We start from the raw sequence: 21,933 nt of genomic DNA on the forward strand, positions 1-21,933 counted from the left end.
AGTGAGGAATGAGGCCAGGACTAAAAATACACTTTTCTCACTCCAAAGTCTAAGCCTCTCCCCACTCAGCCTCATCCTCTGCCTCTTCTCTCACACCCAGTAAAGATGGAAAGGGGGTCCTTGTTGTGAGTAGTTGGCCAGGATGACTTTCTAAATGATGGCTGTCTTCCATTCGCCACAAGGGATGATAATCGCTTTCCACTCTCATTGGAATCTTTAGGTACTGTCTTCAATACTATTCCTGGTTTCTGAAGAATGCAACATACATCTGTCAGAGGGTGAAAAGGGTGTCCCACTCCCACAGTGAGTACACACTTGACCGTGTTGTAGCTTGACAATAAATGCTTTGTATGAAAGGGCTCTAGAACTCACGGATTGTCCTGCCTTCGTGGGGGACAGTCAGAGTAGGTGCAGATCATGTAGCCCTCATTAATGTTAGACAAGAAAAGTGAAGGTTATTTCTGATTACTCTTCAACTAACAGTTCAGTGTTTGCAATTAGGTATAGAAAAAAAAAAAGAGAGACAGAGAGGAAAAAAAGCAGGCGTCAACCCGACCAAGCCATTTTGCTTTTTATATGATCTCAGGCAACTTTTTTATCCTCCCTGATTCCCATATAAGCTAAAAATACAAATGAACAAAGAAAAACCAAACAAATAGAAACACTCAAACTCCTGACCAAAGCAAAATGAGTACAAATAATCCAAGAAAAAGCTTATTTTTGTTCTTGTTTTTGTGTAAGATATTATTTTTCAGTAATCTCTATACCCAATGTGGGGCTCAAACTCGCAACCTGAGTCACGTGCTCTCTGACTGAGCCAGCCCGGCTTCTCCAAGTAATACAAATAAAGAAAGCATCATGAGGTGCTAGGAGTAGGGTAGATGGTACCCTCTTCTGGACCTAATGGCATCAAAGCCCCATTAACTCAGAGAGGCCAGACATAAACTTTGTTTTTCTCCCACTCCCGCAGACTAAAATGGCTGATGGGGCCTGGCTGGTCTCCAAGCTAATGGTCTGACCATCTACCTGGACTATCCAGTCAAAAGACTCTGACCTTCTAAAAGTCATGGAGCTATGTGGAACTTACATTACCTTCATTCTGCAGCACAAAGGCCAAGCATTTAGGGTTGGAGGCTCTGGGTGGGGGGTGGTTGCTCAGTTGTCAAAGACAGATATCCCTTTGCCGGGATGAGCAGAGGGAGCAGGAAATTTTACAAGCTACTTACACTTAAATAGCTATTCTTTTGTCCTTGCACCTTAAAAATCTCCATGCAAACAACATATTACATCTACTGAAAAACATATTAATGGGGTTAGATTAGCTTTCTGCAAACTGGAGAGATCAGGTAGATATCGGGATATTGGATATCGGGAAACCATCACTGGGCAGCGAATGCAGAGCTGAATGATGTTCTCCTCTCAACTTGGCTGCTAATGAGGGAAGGTCTTGCCCACATCCTTCCCCCTCTCGGACACGGACTCCTGAGTCCCTGCCCACCCCACTGCCCTGCCTGCCCCACCCTTGCCTTCCAGAGGAGCCTGGCCCATGGCTGATGTGACCTGACTTTATGCCCCTGTAGCATTTACTTCTTTCTCACTACCTTGAATTTCCTCTTCTTTTTTCCTTCCAGCGTTAAAACAAAAATGCCTCCAGAATATCTGTCAGTCAGTGTGAGACCTTGAGAAAGCGATGGGACCTGATGATACACTGGACAAGGGCTCTTCACCCTGGTCCCTGGCCCAAATTGACTGTTTTTGCAGAATTCACCAGACTCCAGCCAGATCATCAATCAACCCAAAGAGGTTCTTTATGGAACTCGCATTTCTTTCTCTCCTGCGAATCCTGGGAAGGTAGAAGACCAAGTATCCGAGGCTGCAATGAGACCTCAATCCGTGTTTAGGGAACGCCCAGGACGCTTGCAGTCATCCTGAGACTGGAGAGATGGGGCGAGAGGTGTCGCACTAGCAGGAGCAAACTGGTCCAGGCTCCGGGACTCTGACTCAGTACCCAAAGTGACTTAAACTTGGGATTTTAGGAAGACAGCAAGATAAATAAGGAAAAGTGAACTCATACTATGGAGAGATTCACATATGATTTCTATATACCATTGACTCACACTCAGTTTTGTACAACTATTCAGACTTGCTGATTCTAGGACCCAGATAATGTCCCAAGCCCTCTGAGTAGGAGGTGATGAGAACCTTTCCTCATAAGAAGTGTAGGAAGTTGTGGGTTTTTTGTTGTTGATATCTTGGCTTGAATCCTTATCTGTAGATCCCACTGTATGGGGAGGGTCTCTGAGAGCATGCTCTAGCTCAGTGATTCTCTAATAGGACTTGTGGAACTCCAAATAGCTGTCACACTCACATTTACTGCTTATTACAGCAAAGGGACAGAGATTAAATTGGTAAAGGTAAAACGGGCAGAGGGCAGGGCCCGGGAGCACCTGGGCACCAGCTTCCGGCTTCCTCTCTAGTGAGGCTACAGGGGCAGCACTGAGTTCTTCCAGCAATGACACATGACAATACATATGAAGTATTGTCAACCAGAAAGGTTCACTCAAGTCATGGAGTCCACAGTTTTAACTGGGGATTGGCCTGTAGGCATAAAGTGCCCACATAGCTGACTTCAGTTACTCAGTCTCCAGGCTCTCCAAAGGAGAGTTCTCCAGAGGACTCCAGAGGTCACAGCGACATGGCGTGACCCAAGCCCCCACTATAAATCACATTTTTAACTTAGAGTCTAAGTCTGGCATGGCCCAAAGCTCCAGCTGGACAGACACGCTTATAGGGCAGGAGACTCCAAGGGTTCAGAGGTTAGCCCCCAGGAGCTGTTCAAGGACAAGACTATTCTTTGGCAGATGTAGGGCCCAAACACCTGAGTCCTGTTGAGTCAACACTTGCCTGCACATCCGTAGGGGAAGGTGTCCCCTTTAGTCAATTCAGGTCCCTTCTAACCTCATCCAAGTCTCCAGCTGCTCCAAAACCCCTGTGAATGCCAAGTCTTCCTGCAGAGCATTCCTGAGCAGGCTTGCTTTTTCCATGGCTGTCGGCAGACCCCCAGTTCTTCACTGCTGTGTCTGGAGGTCTGGCTCCACTTTCTCACACTAGTAGGCTGCCCGGCCATCAGTTTTCCACCTTTGTGATATATGCCTGCCCCGGGAGAGAAAATTCACTTTCCGTTTACAGTCCAAGTTGAACCAATTTTCCCCCATTGGAAGACACTTGAGCGCCCTTGGTCTGACTCCCTGTGAACAACAAAACTCTTGGAAAGGTAGACCTTGAACTTTGGAGAGAGAAGCCACTAGACACTTCCCTCTCTTATCACACACAGATTTATTTTTAATCTCCAGAATACTCCAGAGACCCTCAAAGTCATGCAAATGTCAAGCTCAGGAATGCCTATTGTCATGATTCTTGGGGCCTGCAGAAGGCCCTCTAGTCTGCAAAGCTGAGCGGGACCCAGTAAATCCACTAGGACAAAGAGACCCATATATGGATAGGAATCAAGAAAACAGCACCATTCATCAAGTATGGGTTAATCTAACTGGACCTTCTCTAATGGATAATGTTGATATTAATGAAGGATCTTCGGCAAGAAAAGATCCCAGACATCCCTCAAAGAGTAGTTTATCATCAGGGAAGGGGGACAATTCACTTGGTCCCAACATCCTGGCTAGTCACTTGTGGGGAAAGCCTTAGGGATAATGGCTGAGCATGGCTAACTTTGAAAAGGCCACGTCCAGAGGACCCTGGAGGCCCATGGAGGGGTCTGACCTTGCCGCAAAGACAAAGGTTCAGAGGTCCACACAAGACCAGTTTTCTAGGGTCATACCATCTGTCATAACAGCAGTAGCAGCAGGACGAAAACAGGACCCAAGAGCAAAGTGACCAGAGCCTGGAGTTCACAGTCTGCTGGAGGTCAAAGGGAGGTTTGACCCCTCCTAAGCTTAATAAGTCCCGATTTGGAGTATGCTTAGGGTAATGATGAAGCCTCAGGGGGTACTGCCACACTAGAGTTCTTCGCGATTTGTACATATGCGGCCATCAGGGGTTCCCTGAGGAGGTAAAAATGATGGGGCAGTTACTGCGTGCCTGCTGGTGGAGGAGACTGCATTTACACGTGTAACATCACCAAACAGTAGGCAAAGGCACAGGTGCATTCCTGTCTGTTTCATTCATGCCCAAAATGCAAACCAAAGGGGCAGAAGCAAAGGAAATGTGTAGGAAGGAGATGGGAGGGAGGAAGGGGAGGCAGGAATTTTGGCACCAAGCCATCTAGCCTGTTGACCTATCAGTTTAGGGATGAGGGGTCTCCTGTGCTGGTGGGTGAAGACTGGGGCGGCGTACCTTAGCTCATCTTCCATGCTCATAAGACACTGAACAATAACTAATGACCTGTAAACAAAAGCTTCCATGCACAAGGGCAACTAATTATTTGCAGAAGCCTTCTGGTGGATTCTGTAAAGCCTCAGGTCCCCCAGATTTAATGGTCAGATGAGTCCCTGTGTTCCCGCAGGTGGGTGGGAGGTGAACCATCCGGAGTGCTCGCAGCCAGGCGACCCTGTCAGCCACAAATGATCCCATCATGGTGAGCTCGGACAAACCCCCCTACCTCGGCACCAGCTGTCCTGACCGCTGTGAGTGTAGGATTAGCAGATCAGCTGTGGTGGGTGTAGCTGTAGGGACGAGAGGGACACAATCCCATAAAAACTCATGTGGCACCTAACAACGCTCAGTAGATGTTTGCTCTCCTTCTTAAGATCTGGAAAGGAAACCTGAAATTCTGGAGGATCTAGGATCACAAGCCCCTCCACCCGCTGGCTTGTCTTGTTTGCACAGTCCCACTGGGGTCATCCGCATGAAATGCACACGTGAGCCAAGCCCGAGCAGCAACAGGTCAGCATCCCATGCTAATGAGTGGGCAGGGCTAGCACCTGACCCTCGCAGGTCTGATTATAAAGCCCCATCTCACCCCGCCCCACAGCTGGAGTAGGAAACCCCTGAAAGAAAGATGCATCGAATTCCCAGGCCTGAGGTCAGGAACATATAAGAAGGACACCCCAGAGATCCTCTTGGGGAAGAATTAACGAGAGCAAACAAAGCCAGCCCTTCTCCTTGTGGGAGAGCCCATGCGACTTTCATCGACTTTCATCAGTCTTTCATCCCCCCGAGTTCCCCTGATGACCCCGAGACACAATCCCTGGGCCTCCAGGTCTTTGAGATGAGGTGGGGGATGGGGAACAGGGGAGCCATTGTTCTCTGATTAGAGCCTGGGTCTCCTCTGAGGAGCAAGTTGGGCCTCTTAATAGGGAGGCTCACCTGCTCCAAGCCATAGCATTAGGATGTCCTCCTCCCCATCAGAGGCCTCCCACCTGCCAATCTGCACAAAAGGCCATCCTCTCCATGTGAGAAGGGGGAGGGGGATCACATGACTAAGGGTCTTCCCTTGGGGTATAAAGGACGCAGTCACCATCTTGTTCAAAGCTGAGCATCGTTCATCCACCTGCTTCTGAGTGGGCCTTCACGGTAGGCACCCCCTTTCTCCTGATGGGTAGGGAGCCAAAGAGGGCAGGAGGGAGGGAAGGAGGGAGAGAGAAAAGGAGGGAAGGATGGAGGGATGAGGGAAGGAAGCTACTGGTGGCAGAAGAGAGGGAGGGAGGGTGTGCTCTCGGGATGCCTGAGACCTGGATGCTAACTCGTCCAGGATGGAGCTAGAAACCAAATGCACTCTGCCCTTATACGAATGAGGAGATGTGATGCCAGAGGGACATCACCTGCTCGATGTACCGGGGAAAAAATCCACTACATCACATCAGTGAGGGCCCTGCAATTCTGTGTGAGCCGCTGTCTTTCTCTAGGGCGCCTAGTGTGAAAATATGGTAATCATCAGTTATAGGACAGTCTGCCTGAGCTTAGTACGCAGCAGGCACGGTGCCCCCTTTAACCCTCATGACACCATGTTGAAGAACCACCATCTGGGCATTTTGCTGCCCAGAAAAACGAGTTCGAAGCAGCTTTGGTACCTGGCTCAAGGCACTCAGTATGTAAAAGCCAGAGCCTTCCCCCCATCCTCACCCCTGGCCTGTCTGCTAGAAAACCTTTGCTCTTAGACGCTTCCCACACTGCATCAGGATGCATGAGTCGTGTATCAGGAGACAGTTGGACAAGCCAGGACCCCAGATAGTGCCTGCAGACCAAGGCAAGGTGCAGGCAGCCCTCATTCCCACAAGGACAGTCAGGTTCACTCTCAGCCCCAGAGGCCTCCTTGGGTAAAGTAAGAAGAGGTGGTCCTTCCTCTAGGTGGACACAGCTCCACACCCAAGGGCACCTGGCTTGGCCAATAGATGGCTGCTGGACTTCAGCAGGGGCCCGCTGCCTCCCACCTGGAGACCGTGGTGTGCATGTCCCAGATTTGGGTCTCGCTCGCCAGTGTGCGGTGCTGATCCTGTGCTGTCACCTCTGGCTGTCACCCAGATCTCCCTCTCTTGTTTCTCAGCTAGGGACTGTCAACTGCAGCGTCACACCACACCTGGCCGGTGGCCAGCCACTCTGAGGGGCCTCCTGAGCAACCATTACCTAAAATCATGACAGCTGTACAGTGAATGATGCCTAGGCTGCTTGTTGGGGGTTTAACGCTCCGGGTAGCGGTTTCTGGTGGGCACCATACGTGACTCGGAGACTTACGTTGAACCAGAGGCTCGGTTTGAACACTGTGCTTGGGGCTGCCGTGGCCTTCCTGGACCTCTCCGGGTCTCGGTCCCCCACGCGGAGAGTGAGACGTGTGCCAGGAAGAGTCCTGGCGAACCAGTCCAAGGCATAAGCTTGGTGACTCACCTGACAAAAAGAATGACTCCATAAATGTAAGGCAGTGTTTAAAGGAACAATGTCCTGGAGTATATAACTCACTTTGCTTTTAAGTGTGGTAAAATATACATACTACAAAATTTAACATCTGGACGATTTTGAAGTGTGTGGTTCTGTAGCGTTACGTGCGTTCATGTGTTGTCACCTTGATCATCATCCATCTCCGGAACCTTCTCATTTCCCAGCCGAACCTCTGTCCCCGTTCAGCAGTGACCCCGTCCTCCTCCCTGCCCACCCCCCGGAGCTTGCTTTAAGAGAATACATCAGAGCTGAGTCATGATTTCGTCTGTAATAAGGTCACTTTTGCTCATTTGTCTTCTAATAAATACACACTTGAAAATCCAATCAACATATTTGCAGTTCCCACGAGCGTCACCCTCAGCCTGTCTTCTGGGCCCGTCAGGACAACCTGGGGGGCTGCCTGCCTGAAGGGAGTGTTGCAGGAGCCAAGGAACAGCATCCACTGCACAAAACTGACCACCCTCCTTCATTTCATCAGACAGGGGCTTCCACTCAAACGGGGAACGGGGGCCTTTATTGCAACAGCTGCTGTTTCTGGAGCCTTTACTGTGGGCCGAGCGCAATGGCTGTAGTTATGAGTGTTTCTGAGCCACTTCTCCCCGTCACGCACTGTCTCCAGTGCCCTGGGTGGAGGAGCTCGTTCTGTCCCCACAGTGGCCTCGGAAGCGGTACTGTTCTCATAATGAGCTCTGGACATTTGGGAAGTGGGACACTCGAACCATAAATGGCCAGTCTCTGAGGCTCAGTGGACTCACCTGTTAAATGAGTTTGAGCACAGTGGCCCAGCGCCTTCTCAGAGGTCAGGCATCCTAGCATTCTCCCCTGGTATGCTGGCGACAAGAGCAAATCGGACTTAGTGAGTGTAGGAGGGTGGTGACCCGGGTCTGACTTCAGTGGGTGTGACCTGCAGGAATGCCTTCAGCCACTGACCCAGGGGGTTGCCACGGCAGCCACTCGGCACCTGGAGACATCCCAGAGCTCGCCCTGCATTTTCAGTCTGGTTTCGTGGCCTTGGTCACCAGTCATTCAGATCCAAATCTCTGCAGAAGAATCAGAGAGCCCGTCCAGCCATTAACGTTAACTGCTTAGGAATTTATGTGGCTACCAAAAGTTAAAGCAGAGCAGCACACCCATCCGATGGCAGCCAGAGTACAAGGAGATGACTGAGCCGAGCCCAAATCCCCGAGAACTCACGTTCTGCCCTCGTTCAACAAACATTTACTTTATGGCCACCAGAGGCTGGGCTAGGCCCTGGGGAAGGTTCACACGGCCATGATTCTACAAGCTACAGATGTCTTCTCCTCTGGGACACCTTCCCCAATATCAATCCCTGCCCACAAGTTACAGTGGCCCACCATGACCCTGGGGACATCTGCTGGGGCACCAGAACACACGGCAGCCTTTGCCTCTGGAAGAACAAACTGCAGAAAGTGCTCCTTCCTCCAGGTTGATGCAGCCCTGCAGAGGGCAAGCTTGGGAGTTGAGCACTGGTTGCATTTCAACCCATATGGGCCCCTCAGTGCAACGCCTTTGCACAGCGCACAACATACACAACCCTATTCAGCAGCCAGGTGTTCCAGCCAGGTGTTCCAACCAGGGTAGCGTGATCATACTGTATTATCATTCACACTTTGTTCTAAAAACCTCCTTTACAGTAGAATATGCACAAGTCAACCACCCATATGACAGTCTTTATGGAGTTATATTCCCCGGGGAGCTAAGATTATTCTAAGGTCTCTGTGGTCTTTAGTGTTTTTCCTTCCCTATTAAATACATGGTTGGCCTACTTGAGTGCATGAAGCGCCTTCCGAAGTTAAATATTTGCTGAGCTGCTCAGATCGCTGGGCAGTGACGATTGAAAGGTGGTAGGTCCTTGAACCCTGCCCCTTGCCCCACACTCTGCCCTGGAAGAATTACCTCTTGAACCCTGGGACTGCAACCAAGTATTCCAACTGCTCCAAAACGTCAGGAAGGGAAGGAAGGTGGAGCCCGGCGGAAACACTGTTTGCTAGCAGGCGGCGCCACCATGCGGTCGCCAAATTTATTCCTAGGTCAAATGATGGCAGGAAGGCTCCAAGTCTAACTGCTAAAGGTATGTATTCTGAAAGCCGCTGATGGCCCAGTGTGTGGGGTTTTGTACAGTTCGGTCTACAGGCCAAACTATAGCACTGGTGAAACTGCCTCCCTTCCCCATTAGTCTGTGAACAACTCCCAGATAAGGAGTATTTTCTCCCTCTCTTTGCATTCCCGGATCCTTGCAATGTGCCTGACATACAGTAAATGACCACCGGGAAAATGAATAACAAAATGAGACCAGATCTGTGTCCTCATGGGGTGCCTGGTTAAGTTTCCCCCTTACAAATGGATGGACTGAATCTCAGAGAAAGAATGTGATCTCCTGAATGTCGTTGGTTACCGCCGGTGAGCGGTAAATCTGGGACAGAAACCCTTTCAGGGCTTCTTCCTGTTTCTGCACCACACGGCGGGACACAGAGCTCCTGGTGGTTCTTATTTCCCGAATCTCTGAAAACATCCTCATCGTATTCCGCTGACTTCTCTCCCAGGAGGCCAATCCAGTCGATGCCTTGGCTCCCAGCCTTTGCCCTCCCGCTATGTTTGTGCTTCTCCTCCTAAGTATGCTGACAGCCCTGCATGGTGGTGAGTAATGGCATTTTATACGAAATTTCCGGTTTGGTCTATAATTAATATGAACAGTGGGGAGGATTGTCAAATGTCATCTGATTTGCTTATTACTACTTTTATCCCCTTGCCTAGGAGTGATGGAAATCAAACAGTAATGGTAAGCTACGGGTTTAGTTCAGCTGATGCTTTGAGCACCCTATCCAGGGCATGAAGCGTGGGGTGGACAATGAGGTGGAGATCCAACGGGAGCTGGAGGCACCGCTGGGCGGCCAGTTGGCAGCCATTCCTCTCCCCGATAGTGCATCCCCTCTTCTCTTTGCCACTGTTCTGCGTTTGCTGGTTTCCTCGGAGTGAGGGTGTCAGCCTTCTTGACATGCAGCTGCTCCCTTTCCCCTATGTTGGTGTGTCTGTTGGAGAGGCAAACACTTCTGCCCCACATTGTAGGGTCCCCGCCCCACCAAAGCCTGAGGACACCTAAGCAAGCTCCTTGGCAGCCAGGGTAGTCATTTCAAGTTTGCATGGAGTTGTGTCTACAAATCTGAGACTTCTGGCTCCTTATTTTCTTTTCTGGGGGCGCATTGGTGCCCACAAAAAAAGTCTCAAACACCCCAACTCACTTCTTTCCTTCCTACAGCTGCTCAGGCTCCATTGTGACTGATATCACTCCTTTATCCTGACATTTTCTCTTTCCCTCCTCCTGTTTGGGTCATCTCAGAAGCAACACCCTGAGCCTCCCTCTCTGCAGTTCCCTTCTAAGCTCAATAGTGAGAGTGAGCCACAGTGAATCCACCAATACTGTTGACAGTGTATTGGGACGATGACCCAAGTTAGTGGATTTGCAGAGGTTTCCATGTTCCCCAGAATCTTGTGAGCAGAAATGACAGCACTTCTCAGAAGATGGCAAGTCTTTCCTTCAGGTCCCAGTGCTGCACCCAAACACCGTCCCCGCTGGACAGGTGGACAGCCACTTCCAGAAGGTGCTGGCTTTCTGTTGATTATTGAGTTTCTTCAAGGATGACTTTTTTCCCTTATTAAAACCATTTTGTCATGATGTAGGTTCTCAGGGATGGTGCCACCGGCACTGATGTTCCAGGGCCCAATCAAATTCCTACTGTGGTCTTGACTCTCACCCCCCAAAGCCCATTCTTCTAATTTTTCAAACTTACTCTCTTTTATAACTGACTTTTCCTCTTCCAAAACAATAAATTTCCTTTTGATCAAAATTACCCCTTCAACACCCACCAGACACCTTTTACACATATCTGTAAGTGCTTTATTTCTCTATAAGATTGAGGCAATGGTCTCCTGTTATTATAAATGGTCACAAGCATTTATGCATCTGTCCTGGTAGGTTTTATTCTCAGACACAAGCAGCGAGAGTCCAAAAATTATAGCCTAGAAAGTTTAGGTGCAAACATACGCATGTCCATGTGGATTTAAATGTGCCATGCCTGCAGCCCCAACTTCGCAGGTCTGAGTGTGCGACCCCCACAGAGAAAACACTGCCCACCCAACAAATGCTGGGCTGTTTCTGAGGCAATGAGATTAGGAAGGGGGAGAGATCAGATGCTGTGCCAGCGAAGGCGGGGCATCCGTGCTCTCTGTTGGGTCTGAGGAGCCCTTGACAAGGACATCAGGCAGGAATCCATCAGAAGAGTCCCTTGTATCCCAGGAAGAGGTCCACTGAGGATTACCTGCTGAGACATTGGCTGAGAGCCAGTGCAAACCCTGTCTGAGGCTTCAGAACCCCCCACCTACAGATCTGGGGTTCTGCTGGACACCTTCTTGCCGCTGTGCCCCAGGGCTATCTGATTCCTCTTTCAAGGCAAGGTTTTGGGTGTGTTGACAATGTGGAGCGTCTCTGTGCCCTACCAGGCCTCTCCCTGGGGTGTTTCTTTGTCCCTGTGGTAGGAGTGGGAGCGACCTCTATGTCTGCCTCCTCATACACACCCAGGCTGCCCTCCTTCCTGTCTTCACTGAGAGCTGGCTCATGACTTCAAGAGGCAGGTATTGCCCAGTGGGATGGTGGTCGGGCCTGTGTTAGGAGAGGGGAATCCCCTTCTACCTATAGCACATGCTTCCTTCATCGGAGAGCTCTGCACCAGCCCACATCACACAGCAAAATTTGTTCTCACTCCCCATGGTTCTCTACATGTCGATCTTCCAGAATCTGTGGGAATAGGGGCTGGGTAAAGGTAGGTTTTGTGTATCTCTGGTTGACCTTCTGGGTAGAACACTTCACACTATGAAATACCACTCATAACCACCAATACATCTTATCTTTCCACAACCTCAAGAGGACATCTCTTAATTTCGCTTAAACTTTACAAGGCTGGGACTCTGATTCTTATGGGCCATCACTCATTGGCTGATAAATTGACCACTGATGGCATGGTTCAATCACTGTGTGCTCATTAAAGCTCTCATTAAATAGCTATCTACTGAAGTGTGCTTTAGTGTGTCAGTGGGCTGAGCCTCAATACGTTCCTAATGTAGTGGGGGAAACGGTCACATAAATAGATCATTCCAACATGGGGTCATAAGTGCATTGAGAGAAGGATGCCTGTGCGTTACGGAAGCCATGGAAGGTCTCCTTACCCCAGCCTGTGTTGGGGTTCCAGTAGAGCTTCTTGAATTTTGCATGGTATCCAAAAACATAAGTCAGTAACGCAAAAGGGAGCAGGTCCCCCAGGCTCAGGACATGGCACAAGCCAAGCCAGGTTGGCAAGAAGTAGTTTAGTGTCTGAAAAATGATAATCATCTTAGAAGCATGAGGTTCAAAGAGGGAAATGGTTTGGCAGAGCTAGGCAGGGCAAGTGGAGGGTAGCCTTAGGTGCTGGGGCAGAAGAAGCTAGATCTTCCTCCAAGGGTCTTGGCTTTACTGCAACAGCAGAATGTGCCCCACAGCACTGGGCACAGCACTGGGTTTGAGGGGCTGTCTGCAAAACTGAGCCTGGAACAGGACAAATGCTAGCTCCCTTCCCTAGCGCAGCACTCCTGCAAAGCCAGAACTCTCCCATCCCCACAGAATTCTCACCCACCCCCACTGCCACCCCTCTGGAGCCAACTCAGTCCTCTGGGATCAGTCATTTCAAATCCAGGGCACTACTTTCATTGCTAATGAAATGTGTGGGTGTCAACACCCTGAAAGTACTATGGGTGGGGGTAGGGAACACACATCCTTGTTAGCTGCTTCGCAGTGATCAGACCACCTCTACCTGCCAGGATGCCAAGGAGATATCAGAGAAGTAATCACCAAGGACCAGTAATATTTCACAGTTGCTGCTTAAGTGGATAGTGGATATTCTTAACTGTTGGCTGATATGCTAATTAAATCATTCCTGAGGCCGGTGCAATTACGGGGACTCTGTGATGGGGCTTACCTGGAGCTGAAGGAAGTCCTGGGTCCCCCAACTTCTGAGCATCAGCAGGGCACTTCCCTGTGCAGCCCAGGGCTCTTGGGCTGGAGGGAATGCCCAGTGGGACCATCCCTCCGTGTTGAATGGTGAGAAATCCGGACCACCAGAGAGGCTGCTCCTGGCCACAGCCACCGAGCACATCCCACTGGGAGGGAAGCCGGTGCTGGGTGGACGTTGTCATGAGGAAGGACCGGGGTGCGGTGTCCAGAAGGGCGCTGCCTCCCCCTCCAACCTGGCCTAGGAGGGCCAGCAGCAGAGGTCCTGGGGGCTGCCTGGACCCAGGGCAAGCCCACAGGGTTTGTAGGTTGGAAGAGTGCTCTCCTGCAGACAAGCACCTGCTGAAGTCGTCTGTGTCCCCAAGATAAGTCCATGGTGATGAGGAGGAGGTGGGTGAGGAAGTGAGGTCCGGACAGTGCAAACCACTTGTTAGTGTGGAGGGGAAGGAGGCAGTGAGTGGAGGAAGTTGGTATAATAGTCATAACAATGATGAATAAACTAGGGTAACATTCACGTGTTCGCGGCACGCCTGTCAAGGCTACTTAATCCATTCTTAGATGCTTCTTTAATTCATGATGTCAGATTTTTTTTAAAAAAGATTTTATTTGTTTGAGAGAGTGATTGAGAGAGAGAGAGCGCGGGCACACATGAGCAGGGGGAGGGGCAGAGGGAGAGGGAGAAGCCGACTCCCTAGTGAGCAGGGAGCTCTACAAAGGTCTGGATCCCAGGACCCTGGGACCATGACCTGAGCGGAAGGCAGACGCTCCACCCACCGAGCCCTGCAGGCGCCCCCATGTGGTCAGATGTTGCAGGCTCAGGTTCATCTACCATCGCACCATCGCTCCAGCCCCTCGGATTCCTGCAGACCCCCTGCTTCCTACTGAGCATTCAAGGCCCCTGGCAACACAGTCCAGCCCAGTGACCAAGTCTGGGAAAAGGTCAAGTCCCACTGGCCCCCTGTCTGAATAGCTCACGCAATTCAAAACCTGCATCCTCTCCCCATGCCTCCACTGTGGAAAAATACAGGATAGGGGGCTGCGTCTCAGCATTTGTGGACCCCCAACAGAATTGATCATTTTGCATGCTGATAGTGTGAGAAATGTGGAAGTGTGAGAAAGCCCTGTCCTCGAGGATAAGCTCCCGGGGGGCGGGCGGGCGGCCTCTCCTTGCCCGCACCATTCTTTCAAGACATTCCAATCAAACGTGATCTAAATTAAATTGGTGTGCTTCCTATGCAACAACAGCTTCAAGAGGAGTCCCCAAACTTTTCCATCCTCCACCAGAAGGCTACTCTTAAGGCCAACCCATTTGAAATACTGAGGCCACCTTATTTTCATCAGAGACCCAGCACACAACAGGTCCTAGAAATATATATATAGAACTGAATGTCCTTGCATGCCCTCGCCTCCTGACTGCCCCAAGTAGCAGAGCTCCTGCTAACCCTTTTTTCCTTCTTGATCACAGGGGCCCACCCTTTGGATACCCCACACCTTCCAGGGGAGCTGCCTCCGGGACTCTCAAAAAATATCAGTAAGGATTCTTTGAACGTTTCTTCGGCGACCTCATGGGGTAGAAACTTGTCTAGGATACTGGCAGGGAGAACAACCCCTTCTAAATACAGCACTCACTGCTGGGGCTCTTGTAGACAAAGGCATTCAAATAAAACTCCAAAGCCTCCCCCTCCACTGTCCCCCCTGTGTCTACCCATCCCTGCTCTGTCCTCTGAGACAAAGTATTACAACTTCCATCAAAACACGAAGGTCAGCTGAAAGGGGAACAGGGGATGGAAGTAAATGGGCTGGTTGTGAGGCTTAGATCGTCACAGTATTTCAGCTTCAGATTGAGCTGTGAGCCTCCTAGAAGGCAAGACGAAAAGAGAAAGACAATAAACTCCTGGGCTCTACTGATAAGAAAGGAGGAACCATAATTTGGGAAGGGTAGGTTTTCCTGGTGATAGACTATAAAGATTTCTCAGGTGGGTTCCTAGCTGGGTACTGCTAAAGACCATGATACATAGTGAACCTGCGGGTCGTGTTAGCCCTGAATTTAGGGTTCATTTCCCACCTTGCAGAGAGACAGGCTGAGTCAACCAAGTTCTTTGTGCATGAACTCATGCAAGCAAAGTGATCAGTCTCACCCAGACTCAAATGACCCTCTGACCTCTCTCAAAATGCCATCGGCCCCATGGGAAGTGTAACGCCCAGGCCAAAGAGAACTTCTAGTAGATGTTAAGACTCACAGGTCACACTTGGCACTTGGAAGGATCAAGGCCAGGAAGCCTCAGGGGCCATCAGGCCATGCCCGTCATTCCTTTTCAATAAAAGTGCCCTTGGGGGTGATCCACAGATCTCCCTGCCCCCAGATGGCAGCTCCGGGATAAGGGAATGGGGCTCCCATGCGGCAGCCACAGGACACGCCCTGGCCTAGAAGCTTGTCTCTATTGGAACTAGTATATCTAGTAACAGTTTCATAGGCATGACTTCTGGGATGCCCAGAAAAGACATGCTTCATTTGCAAGAGTTTTCACACTAAGGGAGCCCCAGACGATGACTTCCCGCCAGGTGTTTATAGTTCGCCCATGGTCCCTGCCAAGGCCAGAGACACCTTACCATCCGGGGTCCTTTGTAGCACTGAGCAATGTTGCCTGGTAACACAGTCCCCAGCTCATCTTCTCAGGTCTCCATGGTAACCTGTGTTACTAGAAAGTTAGTCCAAGGTCAAATCTATCCTTAGAGAAAGGATACTCTTCACACGGGTGGGGCAGAGCAAGGAATCAGGGCAGGGGGATAGGGGAGAAACCACATTTCTCTGATTTGTTTTCTCTACCTTCCACTTAGATATCACATCCTTCCCTGGGGTATTTAAAAATGTGGAAAGTGTGGCTGCCATTTTTGGTAAGTTAAATACTAAAGTGCTTCTATCTACCCGGTGTCAGGGCATGGGGTGAGCATGGGAAATCTAAGCAAACTGCTAGGGCCTTGGACCCAGCAAACTCTGAGCTGTGGGATCCAGGTCTGACGAGAGGAGTGGTGTCTTTTATTGCAGGGTGAGTCACCCACCTGCCAAGCACCTTCATAGTCCTGACTTCCTTGGTCCCGACCACACCACAACCTGACTGGGAAGGGAAAGGTACCCCTGTTGCACAGCAGAGGTCATAAGGGGGTAGCTCCCCTCTGTGCCCAGACCTTCCAGACCCTCTTAGTCCCTTCCACCAAAGTTGTTGGATTTTTTCTGCCCAACTACTAATATACATGATAAAATAGACATACATAAAGCCTAAGAATGCCAAAGAGTGTCAAGTATTCCATTTCTCAATTATGTATCGATCATGTGGCCAGCGATTGCCAGGCACCATGATGGGTCCCATCATGGCTTTCCAGAAGTGACCCCCAAGTAAGACTGTCACAGGATTGACAGGAGCAAGGGGTGCCGAGCTGTTACTGGATTAGACAGTGCTGGCCAGAGGCCACTAAATGCAGGTGCCCCATACGTTTTTGAATGAAAATGCATATTTATATAAACACACATATACATGCACACACACACACACACACACCTGAGAGTGACTTTTTCCTTCAGTACAGAATAATTTCTTCATTTTTCTGATTAAGCTATGTGGAAATAAAACACAGGAAAGGAAGTTTGAATGGAGTAGGAAAAACTAGAACAGTCTGAGTGAAACAGTCTTTGCAAACCAGTCCTTGACCCCTCCAGGTTCCCCCACATGTGACCCCGGGCATTAGAATCAAAGCTGTGGGGTCACCCCGTTAGCACTTAACAGTCCTCTAACAGTCCTCCGGTCAGAAAGGCCTAGAAGGGGGAGGGTGAGCAGGCAGCTTAAAGTAAAAAAAAAAAAAAAAAAAGCAAACAGGAAATCATTCTCTTGTCAGTTTTCTTTGCAAGAGCATTCTTCTTGTTTAGGGCAAATCATTACCACTGGCTGATACTTCCGGCAGATCACTGACCTTCAGTTTCCTTATCTGTGGAATAGAAGCGACCAAAAAGCACCTGCCTTGCAGGATAACATGAAGTTTAGGGGGTGGTGGACAAGTGAATGTTTTCTAAAACGTGACTCATTAACAGTCTTAACCATTGTGCTATTTTAAGCACATATCTCCGTTTCTGCCACACAGTAGGGGTTCCAAATTACTAATGTCTGTATCCCTTCTCTGCCTGCAGGGGCTTATAGTTCCCCAGTGCTGGGACTGTATCGTTTGGCATCCATTCCGCAGACCCATAGGGACTTAAATAACAGACATTTAATTATCTCACAGAAGCTGAAAGCACCAGGATTGGTGCAGTAATTCAACGCAGGTATCAGGGACCCAGGGGGCTCATTCTTTCCTCACTGCTATAACTAAGCCTGCTAGCTTTTCAACGTTAGACTCGGGGCCTCAGGGTGGCAAAGTGGCTGCTGCGGTCCCAGCCAGTGTATCCTTACCCATATTTAAGGAAGGAGAAAGGGGTAGCTCAGAAGGTTCTCTTTACATGCCATTATTCTTTATTATGAAAGAAATAATTCCCAAAAGCCTCTATCAGACTTCCCCTTAAGTTGACACAGATCTGGGTTACATGCCCAGTAACAGGCCACTCACTGTCATGGAAACTGAAATTCACGTGACCAGCTGAGAATGAGCATGTGTCAAACACCCACAGGGACTTAGGGAGGAGGCTCACCTCCCCTGAGTCCCTTTCAGTTTTGTGGGGAAGGGAGGATGATTAAATGACTGTTAGGGGGACAGCCAACAGGGACCACAGTTTATAAACCTGCCTCCCTTCAATTGTCCAGAATGGCTGTGAGTACACAGTAGGGGGTTAGTAGGTTGCTGAGGTGTGGGAAGTCCCAGACACAGGGGCTCCTTCCTCGCCCCTGGTTCCCAGTCCCCAACGGCTGTCCCCTCCCGCTGCCCTCTCCCCACAGACTGCCTGGGCTCCCACTTCACCTGGCTGCAGGCTGTCTTCACCAACTTCCCTGCGCTGCTCCAGTTCGTGAGCGGTCTCAAGTGTGTGGCTGGTCTCTGCCCCCGGGACTTTGAGGACTATGGCTGTGTCTGCAGGTTTGAGATGGAGGGGCTGCCCGTGGACAAGTCTGACAGGTGAGCCACACCCACAGGTGAGCTGTCAGAGGCCCAGCTGGGACCTGGGCAGAGCATAGGTGTGGAAAGCTTTCAGGACATGTCTTGATTCTCCTTACCTGCAGGGTGACTGGTGGTCTCAGCTTCAAAGTGCAATGTACTTTGTGATCTTCTCACATCCTGGATGTGTCTGATATGCAGAATTTCTGTGTAGGGTTTCTCCAGGTTGGGGTCTCCAGGGTCAGAACCACCTGGGTGTTTGCTAAAAATGCAGATTCCAGGGATGCAAAAGTGGCATCCAAGTGACTAAGCCCAAGTGGCTTAGTCAGTTAAGCATCTGCCTTTGACTCAGGTCATGATTCCAGGGTCCTGAGATTAAATACTGCATGGGGATTGGGGGGGGGGGGTCCTTGCTCAGCAGGGAGCCTGCTTCTCCCTCTGCCTGTGGTTCCCCTGCTGCACTCTCTCTTTGTCTCACTCTCCCTTTCTCTCTGGCAAATAAATAAACAAAATCTTTAAAATGCAGATTCTAGGGACACATCCCAGACCTACCGACTCAGACTACATCTAGCTAGACCCTGGAAGTCTGAATTTCAGACAAGCTCCCTGGTGACTCTTAAACATGACAGAATTGTTCTTTATTCAGAAAGTCTTGGTCACCAGAGGTAAAGCAACCATGCAGGTTTCTGTTTAATTTTCCACAAACATGCACCAATAACATATGAACATTGTGCTTAATATAAGCAGAATACTATCCCCACTGTAAAAAGGTATTCTAACAAGGAATACAGAGAAGGTACAAGGGGTCAGTAAAGATGTGTGCCCTCAATATTCAAAGGGAGGGGAAATTAACACAAGAGATCCACTTTCACACATCAGATTAGCAATAAAATTTAAAGTCTGAGAAGCATCAAGTGTCAGCAAGGATCTGGAAAATAGATGCTGGCAGTGGGAAGGTCAGTTGGAAAAATTGGGTAGAATCTGTGTGTTACAGTGTTACCTACGACCCTGTAACTCTGGCTGTCTGCTCCTTACAGATGGGGTGACCCCTGGGCAAGTTACATCATTTCTTCGTGTTCCAGTTTCTTCCTCTGTAAAATGGAGGAATAAAACCATCTTCATAGAATTATTATTTAGGATTAAATGACCAAGTATACAGTACAGTGACTGGGACTCTGCCTGGCTTACTGCGTTCACTTACTGAGAGTTTAAGCAATTGGTAGCAACAATAACAGGAATAGGAGGGCTATAGTAGGTCGTGGTGACAGTGGTAGTAACAGTCATAGTAGTAGTCATGGTAGGACCGTAGTAGTAGTAGTAGTAGTAATAGTAGCAGCAGCAATAGCAGCAGTAACAGTTATCATAGTAGGTGTAGTCGTATTAATACTAACTGTAGTGGTAATTGCAGTAATAATAACACCAGCAGCAGTATTGGCAGCAATAGTAGAAATATTATTAATGCTATAGAAGTAATACTAGCAATAACAGCAGTAACAGTTATCATAGTGGCTGTCGTATTAATAGGAATAGTAGTAGTGATGGTAGTAATAGCAACAGCAGCCGCAGTGTTAATGGCAGTTGTAGCAGTACTAGCAGAGCTGCAGTAGTGACAGGAATGGTAGTAATAACAGTAATTTCAGCCTTAGTGGCAGCAGCAGGAGCAGTAGTAGGAAAGCAGGAATTTGAACCCATATCTCCCTGTACTCGGATCCATGGCCCTGCCTCACTGTTGTGATACCTATGCCCAAAGCCAGCGTGATGGAAGGTGTGCTCTCATAAAACTGGAAAGGACAGCCCATTGTCCTTTGCAATAGATTGGACAGTGCTTTATCTGCCCTGGCACTTCCCCATTAGGATGCCCTCTTTGAATGCCTTGCACCCAAGGCACAAGGGCAATCTCCATGCTCCCCCAACACCTGTGCTTCCCTGTCCAGTGCATGCACATGGTCTGTCTCCTGTTCCACCTAATGTCCTCTAAGGGGGGTTCTTCACCATGTTATTTCTTTGGACCCACATCATGGACCATAGCATGGGGGCATACAGTAGGAACTCAGCAAATTGATTGACTGACTAGACAGTCAATCTCCAATTGCTTTTCAAGTTAATTAATTAATTGAATAAAAAGGGATACATCCTTGATTGCTCAGGGATAATGGGTTTGGAATCAAAGCAATAGATCTCTCCCATGTCCACATCTCCAAGAGAAGGTATAAGTTGCCTGTGGATCAAAACAGCATTTTTCCACGAGCAAACTGCCTCCTGGCCCCAGCTCGTTGACATTCAGAGAGAGGGTGATCCTGAATGGAGCAGAGTGCCAGGACCATTTCTGGGAATATGTTTCCTTTCAGGTCCTCCCTTACCACTTTCTCTAATTATTAGAATAACCTCGTCAACCTGGAAGTCAAAGAAATGAAGCGGTAATTCACTGTCTGAATGGTGAAAGTACTGATGGCCCCAAACTGGCAGAGTGATGAGCCGCATCCAATTTCTATGACTTTTCACAGTTCAGTTGATGGGGTGCAGATTTCCAACAACCTGGAAGACTGGCCATTTCCACCTTGAACCAGATTCAAACAATAGTCGCTATCATTTATTGAGTGCCTGCCTCAGGGCAGGATCTATATAGATGTTTTCTTGAATCTCCCCAAATTCTCGAGTTAGGTATTTTGAGAAATTGAGTAGCTTGCCCAAGGCCATCACCAGCCTGTATATTGGTTCTTCTTTACATTGGTCTCCACTGACCTCCTGTGTGCCCTGCAAGAGCCTCCTGACTCCCATTTCAGTGTCAGCCTCACTCTGTGATGGACTTTGACCTTAGCAAGTAGCTGAGCCCTATGCGTCTCTGTCTGTCTCCATGGGTGTAAATTCCCATAATGATAATAGCATCTGGTGTGTAGGTAATGTAAGTCGAAGTGTGTGTGTGTGTGCGTGTGTGTGTGCACGAGAGTGCTGTTTGAAACAGGTCACTGCCAGGAATCGTCCAGAGACACAACGATCACAGACTCCCCTCTCTTAACCCTCCCCCTGTTCTCACTTTGACCTCCCCTACCTGTCCCAGCTGCTGCTTCCAGCACCGCAGGTGCTATGAAGAGGCCGCTGAGATGGACTGTCTCCAAGACCCTGACAAGCTCAGCACAGATGTCAACTGCATCAGCAAGACGATCACATGTGGTGAGCATCTCCAGGTCCCTGGGACCGGGCTGAGAAACGACAGCTCAGGAATCCCAGGCTTGGGCCAGACCCAGGGCTCCCAGGGTTCCCCCTCATCATCACAGCCATTAAGGGCATCATCACCTATACTCTGAGCCCCATGAGGGCTGGATCTGTGACATCTGTACCTTGCATGGAGTAGATGCACAATAAATGCTTTTTGGAATGAAAGAATAGTTGGTGGACAGGTTATGTGATTTACAGTTTTATACTGCAGCAATCCTGGGAGCCTGGGGAGGCAGATGGTTTTCTACTGATATATTGTGTGATACGGGAGCACTTACTCAACAAGTGGGAACCTCTACATGGGTAGGAGAAAACCTGCTTCAGAGATTTGTCATAAAAATTATACAATGCTTCAATGTAAAACTGCATTACACTTGTTAAATGGAAACAATGCTAAATGTAAAACAGTTAACACAGGGACTGGCCTATGTGAAGAAGTCAGTGTTGGGAGTGGAAGAGAGGCAGGGATGGATGAATTAGGTTTGTGGTTGCTGCTCTTTGTAAGAATCAGACATGTATAGATGCAAGTCCCAGCTCTCACCACCTTACTCACCATGTGATTCGAGGGATTTTATTTTGTGTCTCTGGGCAATCCTAGCAGAAGAATTAGAAGAGACAAAGGCACAGAGGAAAGAGGTACGTGGCACCTTGAGGATGCTCTAGGAGAGCCACATTTATGAACACCTACCATATGC

General features: G+C 49.2%; 2 protein-coding genes across 2 annotated transcripts in view; both read left to right on the top strand.

Annotated features, from left to right (window-relative positions):
• Positions 1-1,675, top strand: part of HHLA1 (HERV-H LTR-associating 1) — a 33,710-nt gene extending 32,035 nt beyond the window's left edge. The window contains exons 14-15 of the mRNA XM_044246959.1: positions 221-303; positions 1,632-1,675. Of these exons, the coding sequence (XP_044102894.1) occupies positions 221-303; positions 1,632-1,675 (127 nt within the window). The remainder of the gene's footprint in view (positions 1-220; positions 304-1,631) is intronic.
• A 4,672-nt stretch (positions 1,676-6,347) lies between these two features.
• The window catches only part of OC90 (otoconin 90), a 33,380-nt gene continuing 17,794 nt past the window's right edge, over positions 6,348-21,933 (top strand). Inside the window, 7 exon segments of the mRNA XM_044246960.1 lie at positions 6,348-6,434; positions 8,858-8,980; positions 9,453-9,546; positions 14,412-14,477; positions 15,785-15,841; positions 17,869-18,043; positions 21,081-21,193. Coding sequence (XP_044102895.1) covers positions 6,348-6,434; positions 8,858-8,980; positions 9,453-9,546; positions 14,412-14,477; positions 15,785-15,841; positions 17,869-18,043; positions 21,081-21,193 — 715 coding nt within the window.

Source organism: Neovison vison, chromosome 4, assembly GCF_020171115.1.
Source record: "Neovison vison isolate M4711 chromosome 4, ASM_NN_V1, whole genome shotgun sequence".
Lineage (NCBI taxonomy): Eukaryota > Metazoa > Chordata > Mammalia > Carnivora > Mustelidae > Neogale > Neogale vison.